This window comes from Amborella trichopoda, chromosome 7, assembly GCF_054954075.1.
Source record: "Amborella trichopoda isolate Santa Cruz 75 chromosome 7, AtrichopodaSantaCruz75HAP2 v2.0, whole genome shotgun sequence".
Taxonomy (NCBI): domain Eukaryota; kingdom Viridiplantae; phylum Streptophyta; class Magnoliopsida; order Amborellales; family Amborellaceae; genus Amborella; species Amborella trichopoda.
The window spans coordinates 44,328,680-44,353,933 of NC_142342.1; the positions used below are offsets into that span (position 1 = coordinate 44,328,680).

General features: G+C 41.3%; 1 protein-coding gene across 4 annotated transcripts; it reads right to left on the minus strand.

Annotated features, from left to right (window-relative positions):
* Nucleotides 1-324: 324 nt before the first annotated feature.
* EMB1220 (pre-mRNA processing ribonucleoprotein binding region-containing protein) lies at nucleotides 325-24,066 on the minus strand. Of its 4 annotated transcripts, none has more exons than XM_088871628.1 (8): nucleotides 23,757-24,066; nucleotides 23,247-23,312; nucleotides 22,985-23,097; nucleotides 14,970-15,862; nucleotides 14,804-14,874; nucleotides 13,919-14,021; nucleotides 12,877-12,952; nucleotides 325-706 (listed from the first exon to the last, which is right to left on the minus strand). In XM_088871628.1, exons 4-8 carry the CDS (start codon nucleotides 15,620-15,622, stop codon nucleotides 599-601), a joined length of 1,011 nt encoding a protein of 336 aa, XP_088727754.1. In that variant the 5' UTR covers nucleotides 15,623-15,862; nucleotides 22,985-23,097; nucleotides 23,247-23,312; nucleotides 23,757-24,066; the 3' UTR covers nucleotides 325-598. The 4 variants fall into 4 exon arrangements, with proteins under 4 accessions (XP_088727754.1, XP_006827826.1, XP_088727752.1 ...); XM_006827763.4 differs by having other exon boundaries at nucleotides 22,966-23,097; XM_088871626.1 differs by having other exon boundaries at nucleotides 22,966-23,090; nucleotides 23,243-23,312.
* Nucleotides 24,067-25,254: the final 1,188 nt, after the last annotated feature.

The following is a 25,254-nucleotide window of genomic DNA, read 5'->3' on the forward strand; positions in this document are numbered from 1 at the left end:
CCTCTTCCTCACTGAACTACCCACCAAAAAAAGAGGATCAGTTATTAAAATGAGCACAACAGGGTGACACCCTGCATGATCATATTTAAGTTTGTAGCACCTATAGTTTCTTTTCATTACTTTTTGCGTGCGTCATGCAAGGTGAGTCACAACTCTAATTCTTAGGAGATTTCATTATACATAACATGATGTAACCAACTTGTCCACACATTCCCAACAAAAAAGAGATGTAGAGCAAAATTCTTGAGCAATATGGACACTTGACAATGTGAAAAATTCAAATCAAATACTTAACCCAAGAAAAAAATAAATAAATTTCACATCTAAAATAAAAATAGAACCTATTTCCATCAATTTGCTTGTTCTTCGAAACACATAACCGCCTGCTCCTACCTTACAGTCCTTGGTTCCTACCAGATGGGTAGATAAACTGAAGGCCCGATGTGGTTTGAAATTAAAACAGCCTGACCATTATAAACATACAGTGCCACAAAAAATTCGGGCTTGACATACATATTATAATATCTAACAGAGATGCTCAGCGAAGTAAGCAATGGCAAGTGGTGGTTATCATAGTAGTAGCAGTACTATACAAAGGTTATGTCCTCTTGATCTTTGAAAATGTTCCAATTTCAGAAAAATAGGTGCTCTGAGTTCCACTACCAAGTTGATTGGCAAGTGCCTGAGGATTGGTCAGTTCAATTCCCTGCAATAAATACAATGGCATCTCAGCACTCACCAAAGAAACACAATGGTAATACCTTTTCTTTTTTGGCAACATGAAAAAATAACAATACCAAGGCAGCACATTTGAGAAAATGATAAAAAAGAAACAAAGAGATCACTTACATAAACCAGTGTAACAGGAACAAAACAAACATCCCAAAAATATTAATAATCTTCAAGTGAAAACACTATTACAATGGCTGTCTTTCAGAAGCCTGATTTCTGGATAGTCACATCATTTCTCTGGTAGGAATTCTATGCAATGATCATGCTTAGGAGTGAACACATCTCCTCCAAAGGAGAATCTACTCCTGGTTCTTAGCTCTCTATGAGTCACAAAACCCATAAGCTCAAAATTCTGAGTGTTAGATATGCAGCTTGCTTAATTGAAGTCCATGAACTCTGGACAAATTCGTAGATGCACCAGTTTATTGCTCGAGTTGAGACATATTTTTTTTTATGATATGAACATACAATGTCACAGCTGCATTTAACTTTGTTATACTACCATCCAACAAGTAAAATTTAACTGTGTTATATTACCATCCAACAAGTAAATTAGAACATCTCAGCATACCAAAGCTTTCTAGAGGATAACTGGGTTCTGATCAACTACCAAATCCACATAAGACCACCCAGTTCAACATACTTCGAGTCAGACCAAATCCTAACCCCATAGCAAGACGACCTTGCAATTACAAATGCAGTGGAAATCGAGCCCAGGCTCTCAAAAGGACGGAGAGTAGCTGATGCAAGCCAGAAGCAAACAGAGAGAGAGACAATAGAATACCAAATAAAAATCAAGGTTATAGTATATTCCGTAGGTTCTATAGGCCTGAAACAAGAATAAACTCACCCAAAAAAGTGTTGTAATTGCATGATATGGCAGAAAATTTTGTTGAGAATTCATTTGTGAATTGTGCATAAATCAATTGTCCCATCTATGGGGCTCCCAAAAAATAAACAAGAAACAAAAGTTTAGGAAAATCTTCTCCTAGGTGAAACTCGGACCTGAAGCAAAAGGACTCTTAAAAATTCTATTGATTATCAAAATCTGAACTTAAGTATAGGACTCATAAAACAACTCAAAGTAAGCAAATCAGCTGTTGCTGGCAAGATTTGGGAAGCTAAAAAAAGAAAACCTACCTAGGAAAATCTATAAAAACCCAAAGAACACCGAATAACCATATATTTTTTAAAAAAAATCGAAACTCCAGAATTCCTATGTTCCCTGAGGAACACAAGATACTCTAGAGTGAATTGTGACAAGAGGAAATCATGACACTTTTTGGTTGTACAGGAGGACACCTAAACACTCCTGTGTGGTAACACAGACTGTAGCCATGAGAAACCACCAAACCAAGTGACCACCTTTCGGCAGCAACCATCAAACCCAACCTCCACCTCGCAACAGCAACCACCACCAGTTCCAAAATCCCCTGCATGCCAGAAATCATAGAAACCCCAAAAATCCCCACCACATGAGAGGTAGGTACCTTGGAGGGGCTCGTTTTCCTCGCCCAACCCCCAACCCCTTCCACCCCTCTCGTGCTCGCCAGCAGAACCCACGCCTTCACCAAACTTCTGCCCCCAGTCATCACCATTCTCGCCAGTTTCGCCACAACCCACATCCCCTCGCCTCTCATCTACAGAATCACTCGTCTCAGTCCGCCGCTCAACACCACCACCCCAGCATCAGCTCTTTTGACCCTCTCCCGGCTTCCCCTACCCCTTCATCACCATTGCCCTTCCCTCAAGCCCTTAACTCAAAGAGAGATACATGTGGTCTACTCAACCCCAAGGTGAACCCCTCTCTGTCCAATCCACCCCCACCTACTCCTTCCCTATCCGCACCTTTTTCCATCCCGGTTGGAGGTAAACTTTTTGATGCCCTCATTCTTTTCCTGAGGTTCTCTCTAGTGGGTTGGCTCCAACCCCAACGAAACGATGTTGCAGGCATCCAAAGATGGGCGTTGGATATTTGGGATGTGGCTTATATTTCATGTCGAAAACTCTCTTCGGGGGAGTTTCTGTTCTCTTTTCCTTCAGAGACCCCTTTGTTAAAAGCATTAGACAACCAAGGGGCTCGTTTTAAAGGGGCATATCTCTCGTTGTCCAGGTGGAACAAAGTCAATGGTGCTGCCAAACCCCAAAAGCTCGGGCTTATAGCCACCCACATCCCACTACAGACCTGAAACGTGGAAACCTTCCAAAAAGATTGGGGAAGCATGTGGTAGATTCATCTTGGTCCATTGGCCTTCAGCTGCCTCACTGCCCGCTTGGTTCCATTCGAGTCCTGATTAAAGTTCTCATTCCGGAACAGGTCCCCATCCACCTACGACTCGAGACAGACGGGCTCTTTTTCAGCATCCCAGTTTCTTGGGTGAAGGCTTCCCTCCCCCTCGCCTTGCCATGTTCAGGACCTCGGTATTGCTGGGTCAGGACCACGATACCCCGTTCAGTAGGCTACGGAGGAGTGGACCATGGTGACTCATGGCCGTCGATTAAGAAATCCAAGAGCTCATAAGGATTATAGGCAACTGCCACGATGTGCCCCTTCACAAATGGAGATGGTCAATGCTAGGTCCTTCGTAGGCGAGCCACGCATCGAATGTTCCAGTATCCATACGCCAGAGTCCATAGAAACCCTTCTTGCTCGGCTTACCACAAGGTACAAGCTTCAAGCTCCAAGCACAGTATTGTACAGACCCACATGGCAGCCGCCACAACAGCCAATGATAAGCGTCCAACTGAAGGAGTGGCTGACAGGTGCCTGACTGCTAGACCACTTTCCACTTACCACCTTGTTGCCTCTTCTGGAGATTTGATGCGCGTTCACGCTTTGGTCCCTAGTCCACCAATCTAGCAACCCTGTCACGGTAAAGGCCCTCTCCATCAAACAGTGGTTTTTAACTGTAGCCCACCCACCTCGCAACCTCCTCAGGGACAAGGATCTCTTCATCCTACGGTGGATCTCACCCCCAACTACCACCCTGCTGCCTCTTTTGGAGATTCAATGCGTTTTCACGCATCGGCCCCTAACCAACCCATCTTGCCTACCACTCGTGATATAGGCGCTATTCATCTGACGGTGGTTACTTACTCAAGCCCACCCATCCTGCGGCCTCTTAAGGGACAAGGATCTCTCCATCGCACGGTGGACCCCTCCTCTTGTTCACCTGCTCACGCTCTGAAGCCCTCCCAACCAACTTTCTCCTCATCTTGTGCCTAGGGGCAAGGGTAACCCTTATTCAATGGTCACCCTAACCCATCTCATTCTGGCCTTAGCCTTGTACCCTTCCTTGACTTACCACCACTTTGTGGGCCCTTCCCAGGGTCTTCCTCTTATGCAGGCTCTCCATCTACGAACCTCTCTCTACCTTTGCCTTCGACGCAAGACACCCCTTTGGCAAAACCTCCACCTTCACAGCCTCTCGGTTTGAAACAGGTAGCCTCACCTTTCGCGTCTATCTGGAAATTGAGTCCCAAAGATCTTGGTCCTTCACCCTTCTCCCCCTGGAGGGCCCTTTGGAGTTACCATCGACAGCCGGGACTACGATGGACCCCCCCCCCCTCGACGATGAATCCTCGGCTATAAGGGACAGTTCGGGGCCTATCCTGTCTCACAGATCCCCTAGACAGCAAGACCCATCTCTCTCTCCTTTATTTTCCTCGTCTAGAGACGAGAATGGAGAGATCAATCCCAAACAGACGCTCTGTCCAGATCCCACCTTTAATTCCCCCAAGGAGGCGATGGGGTCGGCGTCTCAATTCATCCACCCCAACCAACCTAATGAGATCAGCCCTGCAACCACGCTGCACCCTATGCTTCTCTCCCCCATTACCCCCATTCCTATCCCTCTACGCATTCTTATCCCCCCGCTTTCAGAGGTCCCTTTCAAGATAAACTCTCGCCCTTCCACCCTGTTTCCTGTGACTACAGCCCTCCACCCAGTGGCCTCCTCCCTCGGAGGGGTCAACCCTTTCTCCTTATTCCTCTCGGCTCTCCCCCACGAGATCTTTATCTCACTCTGTGACTTCGGTTGACTCCACTTTCTTCCATGACCTGCTCCGAGCACAAGGTGACCCTTAAGAGGTCATGAGAGTGATGGGCTTCAAATTCATGGCCCTAGAAGACTTCATCAACGCCGATTTAGTCTCATACTCCACTACCAAAAATATAAAGTCAATGGGGGAATGGATAACCTGCTAGCTTTTGGAGTCAACTTTGACTCTGGACTTCCTCAGCCCCTTACCCCTCGTCCTTTTGCTCTGAACCACTCAACCTCGGCAACCCCTTCTCAACTCCCTTCTTGCTCAAGGAGGACCCATACCTCATCTTTCTCCCAATGAAAGTATTAATGTGGAATGTCCATGGCCTAGGCCAACCGCTAAAAAGAAATGCGGTTAGAGAACTGTGCTAAGCACTCCCGTTCCCTCTTGGCTCTGTGTGAGACCAAACTACCTTCTCCCACTCTTTCCGACATTTTAAGCATTTGGGGCTTCAGGCCCTGCAGGTGGACTGCTCTGGAACTGCAAGGTGCTTTGGGTGGCATCTGGATCCTTTGGGATCCCACCCTACATGATCTGCTAGATTATGTTGTAGGCCTTTTCTCAGTTACGATGATCCTTTCCAGGGTCTCTGCTAGGCTACAATGGAAATGCATTGCCTGTCTATGGACCCAATGCCGACAATCTTAGGCCTTCCTTTTGGGCGGAACTACAAGCCATCTTCACCAGGTCCCCAGCCCCTTGTTGTTTGCAGGGGGGGGGGGACTTCAATGTCACGTGTTGGTCTCATGAGCGTAATTCAAACCACTCCATTTCCCCGAGCATGGTGCAGTTCTCTGATTTCATATCTCACAACCACCTCATCGACATACCCCTTGAAGGAGCCCAATTTACTTGGTCGAACCATTCCATTAACCCCTCTCTCTCTAAGCTTGACCGCTTCATCACCTGCCTTGAATGGGATCACACTTTCCCTGATACTCATTCGATAGTCTTACCCAAGACAACCTCTGATCATCCCCTATTTTGCTCGATACTCAAGCCGTCCAACAAGGCCTGAAGCCCTTTAGGTTCGAATCTTGGTGGATTAAGGAACCCAATTTCAATCAATTTGTAGTGGATTCGTGGAGCTCCTTTGTAGTACAGGGATGGTCGGGATTTAGGGTACAAAGAAAGTTGCAAATGCTGAAATCCAAGTTGAAAATTTGGAAGGGACAGCACTCAAGGAACTTTTGAGCTAGAAAGGAGGCTTTGATCCAAGACATCCAATCCTGAGACTCTGAGGAGGAATTACGACGCCTACTGCCATTAATGATATGGCTAGAACGTCCATTCACAGAGACTGAAATTCTGCTGGCTCTCAAGGATTTGAGCCCCGACCGTGCTCCCGGGCCGGATGGCTAACCCTATAACCTTCTTCAAAACCTTTTGGGAGCTCATACGCCCTGATATGTTCGAATTCTTCACGGAATTTCACTCTAGAGGGGTCATCAATAAGGCTATGAATGCAACTTTCCTCGCATTAATCCCTAACATTGAAGGGGCTGAAGAGCTGAAAGACTTTAGACCTATGAGTGGTCAATAGCACTTACAAACTATTGTCCAAAGTCCTTGCTTCCAGATTGAGGGTTGTGCTTCACTCGGTCATCTCTCCTACCCAAGATGCATTTGTCAAGGGCCGCCAAATTTTGGATGGGGCTCTTATTGCACATGAGTGTATCCACTCTCGCTCTTGTTCGAAGACCCCAGGACTGGTTATAAAACTAGATTGTGAGAAGGCTTATGATCATGTTGATTGGGATATTTTGGATGAAACTATGAGAAGGATGGCTTTTGGGGCCAAGTGGAGAGGGTGGATCAGAGGTTGCATCTCCAACCCAATCTTTCCGTTCTCATTAACGGAACCCCAAAAGGTCTCTCCTCCACTTCCAGACGACTCCGCCAAGGAGATCCTTTGTTGCCGTTCTTGTTCGCAATTGTGGCCGGGGTCTTTAGCACCTCTATCTCATGGCTCTACCAAGCAGACCTGTTATGTGGTGTCAAATCTAGTAGGCGGGGTCCCCTTATCTCCCATCTTCAATACACAGATGACACATAGATTTTCTGCAACGCTTTAGTACAACAGGTTGATATTCTAAGGATTTATCTCAAGAGCTTCGAAATGGCCACTAGGTTTAAGGCAAACCTCAACAAGTCCAAAATGATGGGGGTTTGCACTGACCCATCTTTCATTCAATTTCTAGCCAATAGACGGGGATGTTCGGTTGAGAAGCTCCCCTCGTCTTACCTTGGCCTACCTCTCTGCCTTGGGATGCCACGACTTACTCGATGGAGCCATATTATTGATAAGTTCGACCGGAGGTTTGCAGGATCGAAAGGAAGATTTTTGTCGAAGGCAGGAAGGTTAACCCTCATCAAAGCCACTCTGTATAACACACCAATATTTCAGATGTCCTTATTTTGCATCCCGGCAGTAGTAGCCGGTAGATTGGAGTGGATGATGAGGGATTTCTTCTGGGGTGGGGAGCATGGAAACAAATACCATCTAGTCGCATGGCCTAAACTTTGCTTGTCAAATGCCCAAGGGGGTTTGGGTATTCACAGCCTCAGAGCTCACAACAATGCCCTCTTAGGCAAGTGGTGGTGGAGATACGCCACTCATCAAAACCACTTTTGGAGAGAGGTGTGATCAAATTAAAATATTGCTATGGGGAAGATCATTGGACTCCCAACTGCAGGACCACTGGTGTTATTTTTGGTTTTTGGAGATTTGTTTTATGGTGCCGAGATCAATTCTCGAAGTATATTCGCTTTCGACCTAGAGATGGGACAAGGGTACTATTTTGGGATGATAAATGGGTTGGTCGTACACCCCTGAGGGATCAGTTTCCCACCCTTCATCGAATAGCTAGTTATCCACTCTCAACGGTGGCCGAAAATTTCGGGATTTTGGGTTCTCTTCAAACTTGGTCGCCAAATTTCAGGAGACCACTCAATGACAATGAAGTGGATGAGTTCGGGGTCCTGGCAGAAATCCTACACTCAGTCTACCTTCCTGCCTCTAGAGTAGACAAGATCATCTGAGAACCATCCCTTTTGGAATTTTTTCAGTACCTTCTTTCTATACCATTCTCACATCTAATTCCATAACTGTTGGCCCTGATCCTTCTCTTTTATCTAAAGCCTGGAACCAGTTCTTGCCCCCAAAAATCCAAGACTTTAGTTGGATTGCGATCCATGAAAGGATTTTGACTGTAGATTCACTGCAAAGGAGAGGATTGCAATGCCTTAATAAATGTGCCCTGTGTATGAAGGAGGAGGAAACTAATGCTCCTCTATTCCTCCACTGTGGGGTCGCTAGAACCTTATGGACCTCTGTTTTGGGCTTATTTCAGTGGTCCTGAGTCACCCCAAGCTTTGTTCCCCACCTCTTCCAGGCCTACCTTCATTCGCCCTGGCCTAAGGCAGGTAGAGAACGTTGGAAAGCTGCAGTGGCTGCCATTTTGTGGGTCCTATGGATTGAAAGAAATCACAGGATTTTAAGAGGAGAAAGAGCTTTGACCGCGGCTTTGGCTGATAGAGTAACGACCCTAGTAGCTTTTTGGGCCTCCTATCAGAAGCTGTTCAAAGACTTCTCTGCCACTGACTTTCATAGAAATTGGGCAAACCTCCTTCACGTGGTATGTCCCAAAATCCCACGGGCAGCTGTATGAAGACCACCATAGCCAGGTTGCATCAAAGTAAATTTTGATGGTTGTTCCCTTCGTAATCCTGACCCAACGGGTGTGGGTGGATTGTTCCGATCCACTGAGGGTAATGTTTTGTTAGCCTTTTCCTGCCCCATCGGATTAGCTGATTCTACTCTGGCTGAAGCTCATGCCCTGCTTAAAGGACAGCAAGGCTTTGATGACACTTGGGGCTCCTGCATGGTGGTCGAAGGAGATTCTAAGAATGTTATTTCGTGGACTTCTGGCTTATCTCCCTACCTTTGGCGTCTAGATGATGTCTTTGATGAGATTTCACACCTGTCGCGGGGTATTTCAATCTCTTGGCGCCATGTATTTTGAGAAGCCAACTCAGAAGCAGACTTTTTAGCAAAGGAGGGGGCCCAATCTAACAACTTGGGCGTGCCTTAGCCTTTTGTCATTTTTGGTGGAACCTCTGCCATCTTTTATTCTTGTTTGAACCCTTCAAGGTTGTATTGAGCTCCCCCCTGGGGGGACTCACTTGTCTGTAAAGCTCTATACCATTAATACTAATATAGTTAACTCTTCTAAAAAAAAAAAAAAAAAACTTAACCAAGTGACAATACACTCTTGTCATTAGTGACCTCTTGCCAATATACAATTTCCCTTAGGCCGTTTGGATCCCTTGAAAAAGATTACTAGGAAATGGTTTTTATAGGGAAATTGTTTATTTCTGCCATTTGGATCCAAAACTAGGGACAGAAATTTTTCTGGCAAAAATCGTTTTCTCTATTTTGAGCCCCATTATTTTCACGACTTCACCCTAAAAATTATTTTTCCTCACTAGTTTTCCATCAAGGAGCCAAAACCCTACTCACCTAAATCTCTCTCTCTCTCTCTCTCTCTCTCTCTCTCTCACACACACACACACACACACTCTACACATACACATACACACACATCAGGCATAGGCACCATACACCACCCATTCACACCCAATGGCCAAAACCACTCTCTCCTCATCCAATAATCTTTCTCTAGCTAAAGCTACCAGTTTCGCTGGCGGTTTTCAAGGTGTTTCAATTTCAGCTGGTATTCAAGGTGGTTTTGGAGGTACCAATACCAGCACTCGTGCCCCACCAGGTTTCAAAGCCTTATGCCATCACTCATGCAATCAAGGTTGTTTCAGAGGTACAAGCCCTATACTATAACCTAAGCCACGCCCCCTCATTGACCCATTTGGCATTACAAGCTCATGGGTTGGCACCAATTTTGGCAAATACGAAAGGGTTTTCTGCATATTGCCATTAGGGGGCCCTTTCAAGCTTGTAATTGCATGGTCCCTGATTTCTCTCTACAGGTTCACAGGCACAATCCCTGACTAAGAGATTTTCTCTCTGAGCTAGATTTGACCAACAACAGAATTGCAGGGCCCTTCCTGATGCAAATTGCATTGAAAACATTCGAGATGTTAGTTGATTATAATTCTTTATTTTATTCTTGTATAGAGAACTTTCAGGGGGTTTTGGACTTATTTAATTTATTTGTGACGGTTAATTTTGAGGAACTAATAGCATAGAAGGGTTAAATTGGAATTTTAGTAAATGTTGTGGATAGGGTAGTCCATCCCTTGTTATTAGGATTAGCATGAGATTTTCTTAGGTTTAGAATAAGGTTTATTCAGACTCAGGCTATAGATTACAGAATTTTTGCCCAAGTAGTGAAGTTGAATATTATTGGAACAATTTCTTTCTTTGGCTGCAAATAAATCTTGGTCTAGCGTCAACCATATGTGAAAAATACTTTCTTGCATGGAGACCTTCATGAGGAAGTTTAGGGCCATGCCTCCAAGTTTTTAGCTTTAGGGGGAGACAAGCAAGGTATGCAAATTGAAAAAGCCAATATATGGACTTAATCAGTCACCAAGAGCCTGGTTTAAGAAATTCAGTGAAGCCTTGCTAAGAATCGGGTTTAAAAGGAGTCAGGCTGATTATACACTGTTTGTGAGGAAAAATGGAGTTGGGATTCAGCACTCATAGTGTACGTTGATCATGTTGTAGTAATAGGGAATACTAGTTAATATTGAAGATCTTAAATGCTATCTCAGAAAAATATTTGACATAAAGGATTTAAGTTCACTAAAATATTTTCTGGGTATTGAAGTGGCAAGATCAAATAAGGGAATGGCAATCAGTTAAAGGAACTACGCGGTGGAATTTGTTAAACAAACTGGAATGTTGGGGGGTCAAACCAATGGATGCACCGATCAAAACCAATCATAGACGTGATGAACAGATAGGAGAGTTACTAAAGGATCCCAGCCAATATCAGGGGCTCGTGGGCCAGCTTATATATCTTACAATTACACGACCAGATATTTCTTATGTTGTTTGTGTAGTCAATGAATTTATGCATGCCCCTTGAAAACCTCATTTAGATGTTGTCTATCATATTCTAAGGTATCTTAAGTCATCTCCTGGTAGAGGATTGTTGTTTATAAACCGTGGTCATATGGGTGTTGCAATTTATACTGATGCAGATTGGGCTTGCTCACAAACTGATAGAAGGTCAACTACAGGCTATTGTACCTTTGTTGGTGGGAATCAGGTTTTCGTGGAAGAGTTGAAAAACAAAATGTGGTAGCCAGAACAAGGGCGGAACTGGAATACAATGCTATGGCATATGGAACATGTGAAGTTATGTGGTGGAAACTATATTGGTTGGTTTGGGAGTTATAGTTTGATTACCAATGACCATTTATTGTGACAATGAAGCAGCCATTCACATTGCTAAGAATCCTGTATTTCTTTTTTTTGGAGAGAAGAGAGTTTTTTCTATTTTTTTGAGAGAAGCTAAGAATCCTGTATTTCATGAGTGCATGAAGCGTATTGAGCTAGATTGTCATTTCATAAGGGAAAGATTGAAGCCAAAATTATTTATACTAGTGTGAGATCGAGAGATCAGTTAGCAAAGCTGTTGCCCTTGATAAACTAGAAGAAATAGCTGCTAGGATGGGCATGATTGATATCTATGATCCGGAGTCCAGCCTGAGGGGGGGGGTTTGTAGAAAGTACAACTGCAAGTTAGGGATAAGAATGGAATAGTTTAATCCACAAGGTTAAGTGTGAGTTTTGTAATTTTTTCTCCTTAATCAATATTATAAAACATTTGGCTGACACATAGAGGGGGCCACATCTCTCTCTCTCTCTCTCTCTCTCTCTCTCTCTCTCTCTCTCCCCATCACATACTCTCTCTTCATCTCTCTCCCTCTCATGCACCTATCTCTCCTTTCGTCTTGTTCATTCCATCTTCCTATTTCTCATTCTCCATAAGGTATTGTCGTTCAGAGTAGACGTTACTTACAATTTTGACTTGGAAAATGGAAAGTGAAAAGAGAAGACAAAAGTTTAGGAAAAGAAAAAGGAAGGAGGAAAAGAAGAAGATAGAAGAATTTAGGGAAAGAGAAGGGAAGAAAAAATAAAAAGGAAGAAGAGAGGCGGAAATTTGAAGAATGCTTTACAAGGGAGGGACCTTATTAGGTGCTACAAAGCCTTCTCTATGGCCTTCAATCAAAAGATTAAGAAGTCCTCTCTAGGTTTTCTTTTTCTTTCTCAAAGTTTCTCAAAGCTAATCACAAAGGAGCTTTCTCACTCCTTTTTATACAATTTGTCTTAAAAACAATGACCCAAATGCCCCTAATTCATCATCATCATCGTCAAAGCCTTTTCCCAACTAATTGGGGTCAGTTACATGAATCTTAGTCCGCCAGTCTCCTCTATTAAGAGCCATGCCTTCAATGAGGCCATCCAAATGCCCCCAATTAAAATCAAATAATAGAAGGACTAGACTACCCTTGAATTATAATAAACTCCAAATCTAGCTGCCACTCTTCTAGGAAGACTTCTCCTACACATACTAGTAACCTTATGAAGATTTTCACTATGTTTGCAAGTGTGCCTTGGACTTAATCTTACTCCAAAAAGTTGCTACATGCCATAGACAATTGGCTCAAAATTACATCCACATTGGAATGGACACCCATGCAGAACAATACATCAGCCTAGAGTACTGTTGGCATTAAGTCAAGAGAGTTGAAAACAATGCTAAGACCATCACCAAAATTAATCTATAACATAGTATGTAAATAACCTCATGAAAATGCATGCAAGATTAAAAGAAATAACTTATTAGTCCACAGCCACTACGTGACATGGGCAAATTTTGAACTGTTAGACCCACAATCGAATTAGATTGGTAAAGGCCCCCCATCTGTACCACATTTTCAAAACAAAGACCTGAATCTGTACCAGTTGCAATATAACATCGAAAACATTTGAATATACATTTCAGCTTCAAAAAAAAAAAAATTGAATATATATTTTGTTGACAAAAATTACCACGAACAATAAAATAAGCATGTCTAAAATGGGAAATTTGTATAACTTATAGTTACCTGCACAGGGGTAAATGCCAAACTTGATGTCAAACCTGAGGTAGCACCACTACTCCCATATTGCTTTTCCTTGAACCTAACACAAGATATTAAAGAACAGGATGTCAGCTGCCAGCAATTGGAGAATACATTTGAGTGTTCAGAAATTTCCACTGTTTAAAAAATCGGCCCACCCAGAGACAAGGCAGCCAAGAGGCCATAGGTCGCCTTGCCTAGGTCCGGGTGCCCACCAGGGCAGGCTAGGCAGGTGCCCAGGAACCTACATAAAAATGACAGATTTTTTCTTTTTCCCTTGAGCGGCCATTTTGGGTCATTTTGACCTGTGAAAAGGGGTATTATAACCTCTCAAAGTAAAAAAACTCTATTATGCCTTAGAAACACCCAAAATTGATGGTTTTGTGATTTTTTGGAAACAAAAAATTTTTGGGCATTTTGTAGAATCCATCTGAAATGGTACCATATCTTATTACAATCAATTTTGGGGTACAAATGAGGTTCTTCCCAAGACTTTTGGGGGTGATTCTAAGCCTGTTAGAGAACCAAAAAATTGAGGATAAAACATCCAAAACGGTGAATAATTAAAGATCTCTCTCTTTTCATTTGTATGGCATCTTTCTCGTTGGAGACTTGGAGTCTACGAGTATGACTGTATGAAGTATGGACTACAAGAGTATAGTGCATGGACACTGATACACTATGTAATTGTTTATCTTTCTTCACTATTTTAGTTATTCAAAAAAGTAAAATTTTGGGTGATTTGAATGTGTCAACATTCACACACATATTTTTGTATAAAAAAGTTAATTAGAATACATATAAATGTCTAATATACGTATTAAACACCTCTAGAGGCATATGCTTGAGTTTGGATAGCACATATATGCATGTATGTGTATATTTCAAACCTTTGGGCAGCCTCCTAGGCGCTGGGCGCCCAAGAACCCCCTAGAGGCCTAGGGATCACCCAACGTTTTTTTAAACCAAAGCATCAACTAGCTAAAAAAAACTAATCAATCATAGAAACTGCATAGAAGTGCATTACTTTTTGGCTGCTTTTGCAGCAAGTTTGCTTGGACCAAGTGATACACGCAATTTCCCACTTCCAGCTTGACCAAGCATGCCATAACCTTCTCCTAGTCCATCACCTTTGCCAAGAAGTGAACATGAAAAGATAAAGAAGAATAGAATCATGACAGCACTATTCAAACAACACTAAAAATTTCAAACTTATCAAACTATCAGATGAGTTACGTAATAAAAAAGGGACCGCAAACTACTCTCAGTACAGGTAGAGTGTCAGGTGCCAAGACCATCCACCACCCACACTTATCAACAGATAGTGGAGATCAGCAGCTGTTCCACTGATGCAGAAGTCAAATGGGACAGAGACTCAACTCCACCATCAGTTGATAATACAGATGGTTGATGGCCGATACGAGTACCTTACACCATAGATGGGATGAGTATTGGGCATTTTCCCATCAAAAAGTTTTCCACACAACTTCCATACTGAGTTTGTACTTTAACAAAAACCATGAGTCAAGAGATACATATGGATCAAATTATTCAAAGCAATGAAATTTGTTGGTTCCAACAATAAAATAGCTACTACGGAAAACTTATTAAAACATGAACAGCACAAAAGCAATTGATTCTACCAAAACCCAAAAAATTTCTCCTTAGAAATTTGGCAAACAAAAACAAACAAGCAATTTATTAAATAAAAATTGCAAGAAATGAAATGAAAAAGAAATATTAAGCCTTGAGCCCAAAAGGAAGGAAAATAGGAAAGGGAAATGGCCATAAAATTTATTCAGATAAGTATTAGGGGCAGATGGCATCACATAAAAAGCATAATATAGCTTCTTTTATGACCAAAGGATCTCGAACTACTCAAAGAAAATAACTGAAGGGTCCAGAGATATACCCAAAGAGCTCTCTTCTGGAACTCCAAACTGCATTCGATTGGCAAGCTTCCTCATATCAGTTATTGCGTACCTGGAAAGAAATAGAGAGAAAAACTAATGGTAAAGGAAAAAGATACATTACTTAACCATTTCCATAATTACTCTCATACAAAGACATTGGCTTACCTTTCCTTCATCTTCCGCAGCCGACGACCGCCTCTCTTCTTTTTTGGCTCTGAATCTGGAACTGGAAGTGGTTTCGGTTGCTTTGCAGGAGGAGGCTCTTGCCATTTTTCAATTTTTTTTCGTATACTCTCTCTTAAGTCCCTCCCTATCTGCCCTGTTGGATCGCCTCTTTCCAAATCAACTCGTACAGCAAGTGTTGACTTTCCAGCCAAAAGTCGGCATGCTCGAATTCTCAAAGAAGGGGGAGTGCTTTGAATAATTTCTGTTTGCTCAATGTAGCCTACACGGAACTGAGAGGTTGCCGTAGAGAATCCTGCCAAGTTCTTTTTCTTCGCGCCAAGTAGCTGAAGGTTGCAAGCAGGCATTTTTCCCAGTGCAGACAAACCACCAGCTGTCCCCATCAATTTTGCTGCAACTGCACTTCCAACAATAGCAGAAAGATTTGGAGCAATATAACCCATTCTACTCTCCACAAAATCAAGAACCTTCTTCTTTGCGGCGTCAAGAGCAAGGGCCCGATCACATGCATCAATTGTTTTTTGAAGATTTTCTTCTGAAAGTGGCCTGCCACTAGTGGTTGATGCAGTAACAGAAACTACCATGATTATTGCAGAGGGTAAAAGCCCTTCTAGATCAACAAGTGTTAAATCCATCTCATTTCCAATTTTCTTAACAACTCGAGCATAATCAATTGGGTGATGTACAAGTGATTCGAGCTCAGGGAACTTCAAGCGATAGTTGTCCCGAATAAAATTGTGAATGATAGTGATTTCATTCTCAATGTCCACTGATAAAGCATTACAGTCAACAATCAATTGGTACTCAGGATCATCCTCCAAAACAGTACCGCTACTTGAGATCTCTGAGCCTTTGTCGAGAGCATTTTCAACTTTCTGCAGAACAGGAGAGATTTAAGCAAATTATAGAGACTCCTAAACAGGCCATAATAATAAAAATGGTCTCTTGCGCTAAAAAGTTTAGTTGCCGAAGTTCTACCAGGCACATTTTATCACTTATGTTTGGGAAAGAAAAAAAGCTTGGATAACAAGAACAGTGTTCAACATCAAGCCCAATCAAAAGGTACTTATTCTTAAGAGCCTTAGGTTGGCGTTCAGCACAGTTACCAATCAAAAAAGAAAAAGTTTACACAATAACAGAGCATTTTAAAATTGGAATATTGCTATTTACTCCAATGCTTTAGCCATTCCCATCCAAGACATGGTGAGAATATAACAAAAAAATTCCCTGGCTAGAATTTTCATCCATGCTTAAGGGTGCAAACAGCAAAATATGGCAGAACAATATCCTTAAAATCAAGTAGTAAACAACGATAATGGGCTCTACTGTGGTCAGCTCCAGTGAAAAAATCAGTAGTAAAAACAGATAATTGGCTCTACTGTGGTCAGCTCCAGTGAAGAGCTAGCATAACTGCGTGCATAAAAGTTTTTTTTGATAAAGTTAACTGTATTACTATAAATGTCTTACATGGATTGTTTGAACCGAGAGTCCCTCCATGCTTGGACTCTCGATAAAAAATAGGTCAACAGACCCTATACAAAATGATCGTTTCTGTCCAAAGTTATACAGAATATACAATGAGATTACAAAAAATGGGCTTATAGTATTGCCCCTTTACACCAACAGTCTTTAATCTAAAGCAATAAAAAACTGGCCAAGTAGTGTTACACGGTGGTCCCTTTGTGGTCCAGATCAAAGGTAGGGGCTTCAACTGGAGCCCTGGCCCCGTCCTTTGCCAGGAGATCAGCTAGCTCGTTTGATGTCCTCAATGTATGCGTCCATGAGACGTTCATATCCCTGCAAATATTAGCGATCTCGTCAAAGATGAAAGCAAGATACCATGGAGGAGAGGAAGTCCCTCTTGCCCATGATATTATATTTTTAGCGTCTCCCTCCACTATTAGGTTTAGCCCCCATGATCAATTGAAACTCTTGATGCCCAGAAGAATGGCCATGGCTTCGGCGCGCTGAGAATCTTGAATACCAAGGTATTCAGAGTAGGTGAACAAATCCTACGGTTTTGGTCTCTGAAAGCTCCTCTTGCTCTGACATGACCGGGGTTTCCCATGGAACAGCCATCAAAGTTAAGTTTGATTGTTCCTTACGGGGGAGGTTGCCAATTGTGGGGTCTCTTTCTCTTAAGGGGATTGTGGTGCATGATGTTTTGCCACTGACTTAAGAAAGTGTTAGCAGCAATCCCTGAAAAAATTCAGTGGTTGGTTTCCCAAATAATTACTGAGGAAGTAATTTTGTGGAGTAAGGTTGGGCCTTCAGCAACTTTTCCTTGGAATATCCTGGAATTTCTCTCTTTCCAGATATTCCAAATTGTAGCTGCTACCGCTGCCTTCCAAAGTGTTCGTCCTGCCTTGGGCCAGTGAGTTATAGGGTAAAAGGATAGGAGTTCCTTGACAGTTGATGACATTACCTACTGAACTCTGCAAAGCTACAATATATGGCCCTAAATGTCATGGGCCATATTGCTGTGAATGAAAAGATGTGGGTTTGATTCCTCTCGCATTGACATGAGACACATCTATTGGGGATAGGAATGCCTCTTTTTTGGAGCTGGTCCACTATGAGGGCCCTTTGAGAGCCCGCAATCCAGTTGAAGAACTTAACTTTTGGGGGTGCAATGGTAAACCACACCCTGGATAAAAGCGAGGGGGGGTTGTGTGGAAAAGTGGGTCGCTGAATAAGTGTTATGTAAAAGGATGCAACCGAGAAAATACCAGAGGATGTGAGAGACCAAATTAACTCGTCCCTCCCTTGTATTGCTATGTAGGAGGAGTGTAGGATTGCTGACATGGAGAGAACGTGTATTGTTTCCTCATCAGTTAGGTTCCTTCTGAAAGAGGGATTCCACTCCCTTCGATTTCCCACCACTACCATGTCATCTGCGACTGTCGCTTCTTTGTTTGAAGCGATGTGGTAAAGGGAGGGGTAGAGATCCTCTAGGGGAGTGTGTCCAAGCCAAATATCCGACCAGAATCGCACTCTTGTTCCCTCCCTTGGATGGAATCCAATAAAGTTCCTAAAGAGGGAAAGAGATGAGAAGGATTTCCATGCTCCTGAGGCGTCGTTACAATTCCTTGGTTTTGGTACCCATGTCCCTTCGGGGATCTTGTATTTATTACACAAGACCTGTGCCCATAGAGAATTGGTCTGTGTGGCCAGGCGCCACCACCATTTACCTAGGAGATCCTGATTATGTTTTCTTAGGATTTTGATCCCGAGGCCTCCCTGTTTTCTCGGTAATCAAACTTTATCCCAAGAGATTAAATGGAACTTTGATTTCTCTGCTTGGCCCGACCATAGGAAGTTTCTCATTAGTTATTCCAGCCGATTAGTCACAGAAATGGGCATTTGGAATAGAGACATAAGGTATATTGGAGTGTTGGCTAAGGTTGCTTTGATCAGCATGTTTCGGCCTGCCTGGGAAAGGTACCTTCCTTTCCACCCCGCCAGTCGCCGATCAACCTTGTCTATGACATAGGACCACTGTCTCTTTTTCGGTTTTACACAATGGTGGAGGCACTTAGGCAATTGGAGTTCTACACGATGGTGGAGGCACTTAGGCAATGGAGGCACTATCTGATTCAGCAGGAATTTGTATTATATTCCGATCACGAGGCCTTGAGGTTCAAAAAAAAGTGGTAGATGCATAGAACAAGATATCCATGGAGATGAGTGTTTTGTTGACAACAGTTGTGAGCTTTGAAATAGTCCCATAACAATATGTTGTTGACTCCTACTTTGCTGAAATTGTTGAACAGGTACAGGAAGAAGACCTAGAACTTACTAAACACTATGTTTTGCATGATGGTCATCTTTTCAGGGAAAATTATCTTTGAATATCAAATGGTTCCTTGAGGTTGAAGATACTTTCTGAAGTACATGGTGGTTGATTAGGAGGTCACTTTGGCAGAGACCATACTTGAGCATTGGTGGAGGACAGGTGCTTTTGGCCGCGATAGAGGAGGGATGTTGCGAGGTAAACAGGCAGATACCATACATGCCCAGCTTGCAAAAGGGAGACTCAGGCCAACAGGTTGTACACTACATTACTGGTACAACGGCAACCATGGAAAGTTGTGGGTATGGATTGAAAGTAGGACGATGTGACCCGAGCAAGTATGTACCGATTATTTTATTTTTTTTCTTTTAGTTTATTTTACCACCTGGATCACTTAGATGTGTCCAAATACAATTTATAAACCAACAAAATAACAAATATGCCAAGGATTCTCACTTGCATGCCATCAAAACAAATTCTCATTCAATATATAAATCTGAAAATTACAAAAGACTTTCAATTAACTCAACTCAAGAAAACATGAAATAAGCAATACCGCATACCTTGCCTCAAGTAACCCCCAAGGACTTCGTACACCCCACACCAGGTCTCCACCAATGGCACACATGATCTCGGTCCTAACCTTGTCTCATAATTTGCAAAACCTCATGAGAGAGTCACATGGGATGGAAGCAACTCAAAGCACAAAACAATCACATGCTCAATCTCTAAACCTAGGGCGTGTCACCTCATAGAGACTAAGGCGTGCCCCTCAAGGTTTACTCAAGGCTGAAAAACTTATTCAAAACCCTTACTAGAGAGAGAAACACGAGAAAGAGAGAGAGCTTAGGCATACGTGCCTATGTGAGAGAGAGAGAGAGAGACAAACTTAGTCACAAGTATGTAGAGATTACCCCATAAAGAGAATTTTATAGAATAGAGGCTAGGGTTTTAGGGGTCTAGGGGTTTGCCATCATTATGAGACTCAATCTTGACCTCTGATTATGGAGACCTGTGGGTAAAGAGATCTTAGCGCTTCATTTCTTAGATCAGCCATCATGATTAAAGGATTGAGGTTGAACCATTATCCATCAGTTTCCATAAATCTATTCCCATCAAATAATTGTGTAGAGAAAATACTATGTTTTTACAAATCTAATTTCAATCAATTTCTACACTTGCTTATTTGAAATCAATCAAATCCATCTTATACACTTTCCATTAATTTTCAAATATGGTGGCTTCCATCACAAGCCACACCAATATGGAAAGAGGAGGAAGTGGGGCATCCCGTACATGGAGGGCCATGTGGGCCCCACACCCAAAATAATATCATAAATTAATAAAACAAATTTTATAAAATCATTAATTATTTTATCTTTCTCTCTTAATAGAATAATCCAGAAAATTGACTTTTCCCTTATTTAAAAATCCTTGTTGAATAAATAAAACATCCAAAGAGGTCTAAAAACTCATTTTAATTACCTAGAATATTAAAATCTACTTCAACATATTTAAAAAGATTTGATGAGAATTGGATCCAAAGAATTAGGAATATAACAAATATAGAGAGGACTCCATTTAGAAACCGAATTTCACTGCATCTTCTGAAATTGACCCAATAGTTCCCATGGCTCACAACCCTTTGTAGGGGCTCATACCTACTATCAAAGTTAACCAATAAATGAAGAATACACGATCCTAGCCCAAAGATTACAGGGTTCTCCCTGAGGACAAGTCCAGACCCCATTCTAGCACAATACCTCATGGATCTTTTCAAAACAGACCAGTCTTGCATTGAGACATCTCTTCGGCACATGTAGACATTAAACCCTCACCTAGAGGGCTGCTTCTCAGACGGTTATCTAGTGTACATGCCGTACGATGCTAATAATGAGGACTTGGCCCTTGTCCTCTCCGGCCAACCATCGCACATAAGGGTTACACCCAGTCCCCTAGCCAACCACCTTGGGCACAACTCTGACCTCATCAAGGGAAAACCCCACATCAAAACCCTTATTGGTTGTGCACAAATGCCCAGGGTTACGGGTTTTAAACATCAACCCGAGCTATAGCCCATCAAAGCTCAAGTAAGCCATGGCATCAATGATGCCTTACAGTCCAAACTGAACCACACTCCCAACGGACCTAACATATCACTATATAGAATGTGTATACATGCTCCTGTAAGGCCTTTAAATGGCCAAATAACCCCAATAAGGATTTTGCAATGGGATTACCACGAACATACCGGCCAATTGACTCCATCTTCATAGTAGTTGATTCTATTCAAAGATGGCACATTTTATAGTGTATCAAAACACTTTGAATATATGCCAGCAGCCAATTTGTATTTCATGAGGACCTCGTGGCGAAAGATGCGGACAAAAATGCAATTTAGGAGCACATTCCATTCTCAAGCCGATAGCCAAACAAAGGTAGTTAACAAGAGTTTGGTCAATCATTTGTGATGTTTGACAACAGGATGACCGCAACAGTGGGACTTATTCTTGTCTCAAGCTGAGTTTGGATATACCAAAACCATAAAGCGATCACCTTTTAGAGTAGTTTATGGCTGGAATCCAAAACAGGTATGGCGAATTTGCTTGATATGAAACAAGCTAGTGATGACACGGAGGCTTGGGTGTGATAGAAAATCCTTAGAGGAGCACAATGCCTTACAAACAGAGTATTGATCGACACTGGCCAAAAAGAGTTTAATGAGGGTGATCTACTTATGGTCTACCTACAGAAGGAGATATTTCTACAGGGGCCAGTACCATAAGCTGAAGTTTAGACACATTGGGCCTTGTCGTGTTCTAAAGAGATTGGGAAAGAATGCGTATAACATGGATCTTCGAGCAAGTTTTGATATTTTGATCATTTTTAATATCATTGACTGATATACTTATCGTTGTGAGAACAATGAAGAGATGGAGATTGATTGACAAGACCAGCTGCCAGAATTCGAGGCCAAGGGGATTGATTTTATTCTTGATATCAGGACTATTACCACAAGGCTTGAATCACATACACAATATATTGTACTCCAAAGATAAATTTTGAAGCAAAAGATTCTTGGATTTCAAGACAGAGTTCCAAAGGGTAGATCCAGACAGGTGGAAGTAATATATTGACCAAAACTCAAGGGAAAATTATTCTAACCAAGGGGATTGATGCAGTCTTGCTGATGCCATGTTGACATCATCTCCAACACTTAATTACTTATTTATTTATTATTTATTATGTTTACTATTCACATATTCCTATTCTATTCGTGGGTTACAGTTCACAAGGGCATTTTTTGATATTTTTAATATTGTTTAGGGGTGGTGTAGAGTTTTCAAGAACTGCTTGCAATTTGTTAATTAGTACGGTAGCTTGGTGTCTCATTATAATTTAGAGTTTAAAACAGTGGCAATTTAAAACTTTGTAAAGCAGTTAGGGAGTAGTTTTGCTAATTTTATCAGTCTATAGAAACTTTTCTCCATTGAAGCATCCTGAGTTGCACTTTATTGAATCTGTTGAATTTCCAGTCCTATTTTCTGTTCAATCTTGCCCATCGATATTATGAGCTGCATCATAGTCCATCATCGGTGTTTCAGTGTCAGAAGTGTATTTTCTACTAGGATTTTGAGGGGACTTTTCACATAAAGCCTAGGTTTCATGTTAACTGCAGCCATTAAAGAATAATTTATTCTAAATAAATGAACATGATTAACACACTCAAATACAAAAGGCGCTTATTAGGTTAGGATTCAGACCAGTTACCAATAAAAAGAGAGAAAAAGCAGTGATAATAACAAAGTGGTTTACCCTTTGGAGATTGTTATTTGCAACCATGCTTTTGTTATTCCCATTGTAGACATGATGGAAATTAAAAACACATGCTAGCTTGAACTTCCAGTTTTCCACTATTTATGGTTGCAAATAGCAAAACATGGCAGCAAATAGCAATATCCATAAAAGCAAGTACTAAAATCAGTACTATTTATGGCAGAAAATAGCAATATGGCACAAAGAAACAATGGCAGCAAATAGAAATATGGCAAACAGAAACAGTGAGTTCAAAATCAGTAAAATTTGAGGTCTTGTCAAGATTTTTATTCTAAATAATTAAACGCGCACAACACACTCAAATACAAAGATACATGCATATATAAACTTAAGTATTTTGACATGAACCTGCATGATGTCAATATACCGCTGTGTATTCTGCAGTTTAGATACACTATCCAGATTATCGTAATTAAGAGCCTCAATATCAGCAATGCCACCATCTTCTTCCACCTCTTGTGCATCCCCATCATCTTCGACCTACACATTAGGGGCATCTTCTAAGAAGTAGTCACAGGAGATATAAGATGATATACAAGACAAAGTTCTGTTGAAACTTGAACCAGTCCCCTAATAAGAAAGTCAGGTGCTGATCATTACAGACAACACGTAGGCATTGGAGTACTCACAAGAAGATGAGCTTCATTGTCAGACAATTCATCAAGATCCGCCAAGAAAGAATCAGCAAGAGTGGCCTGTATCAATACTTGAGATGTGATACGTGATGATAAATTCAAAAAATCATATTTCTCATTTTGACGAAATGATATTTACGTCTCTGATTCCTATGAGTAGGTTTCTTATTGAAAGTTGAGACAACCATTTTGAAACAATTACACTGACAAACGTGAAAACTCCAACTATCCCAAACCTTATCTGAAAACTGATAAGAACTTTGATAGTAAGTCAGTTACCAGTTACCTCTCGTACTTATTATAGATGAAACATGCTTTAAAATCCACGAATGCCAAAGAAATAAAGGCAAGCACACTAGGCAATCTCTAGTAAAGATAATCTCCATTAGCCCAAAAAAACGTAAAGACAATCTCCAGAAACAACTAAAAAGGTAAATAAAGGACAAAACTCACCATGACAATCTCCAGAAACAACTAAAAAGGTAAATAAAGAACAAAACTCACCATTCCTGATCTTCCAAGATTCTTCCAAATGCAAAATGAATACCTATATGCCCGCAATGCTCAAGCAATAACAACTCTCTGGTTTAGGTTTTAGTAATGCTCAAGCAATAACAACACTGGTTTAGGTTGTAGTTGGGTTGGGTGGCTAGAGAGGTTTTAGATGGGGAGAGAGAGCATGGGGTTAGGGAAGGAGAGAGAGGTTTCGGCAGGGTTGCTGGCGAAGGAGAGAGTGGGGAAGGAGACTGAGCTTTCGGCAGAGTTGCGGGCTGAGAGACGGTGAGAGAACAAAGAGGCAACAAATTCGGCAAGCAAAGCTATTATCATTTTAATAATATTAAAAGAGTAATGATCCTACGAGACCCCTAGGTCGATGCAAAGGCTCATCGTTAAATTTGACACACATCTTTCTAGAATCGACGCAAAAGGCTCATCGTTAAATTTGACACACATCTTTATAAAAGTTATTATTAATGTGAGACTTAACTTTTTATAAAGTTGTGTACCAAATACGCATGGGTCTCATTTATACTTTTAAGATTTTATATTAACATCAATATTTCATTATTAAGCTTGTGAAAATGTGTCGTAAAAATAGCTGAGATTATATTTTTTTCACGCCAAACTGCTCCATGAAAGTATAATAAAAAAAAATTATATGCATTCAATTTTTTTACATAAGACTGCGTTGTAAAAGTCAAATAAAAAAAATAAAAAGAACAAAAAATAAGGAACAGAAGGACCTAAACTTAAAAAGAGTCAACTTATAGATCAATAAGTAATTTGAATAAAATTAAAAAAATTGTCTCATTCCTTTGTGATTTATTGCATGCCGTATGGAGATCTCTTGTATGGCGGTGTGTAAGCGCTTTATTTATGGTTCTTCTATTCATGTGATTCTGAGAAGTTGGTTATGTTTTATATTCAAATCTAATAAATCAATATTTGGCCTTCTTTGTTTTTCACAATTATTTGGTTTTTATGGGTGGAACGTAATGTGATAATCTTCCAATCTAAACTAATCAGGAGGGAACAATTGTTTCGACAAATCATTTATCATGTTCGAGAGTTAGCTAATGCTAAATCTTGGACATCTCATGTGCCAGAAAAAGCGATTATTGGCCACTTCAAAATTAATTTGCATCAACTGAAATATCAGTGTGATATCCCGATGGCATGATCACTTTCGAGGCATAATCATTTCAAGCTTAACATTGATGAGCATTCCTTGCATAACGCAAGGTGAGCAGGTAGGGATGGTGTTATTAGAGATTGTGATGGTGGTTTTATTACATCTTTTTTCAAACCTTTTTGGGATCACTTTTAATAATTATGCGGAGCTCTCTGCTCGTAAAAAATAATTAATTCTAGATTTTTAGTTGAAGTGTTTCCCTATTCAGATTGAAAGTAACTCAACTTTGCTCGTTAACGTTATTAATGAACGTCGTCAATCTCATTGGAAAATAGTTACATTGGAAAATAATTACAATTGCAGCAAATT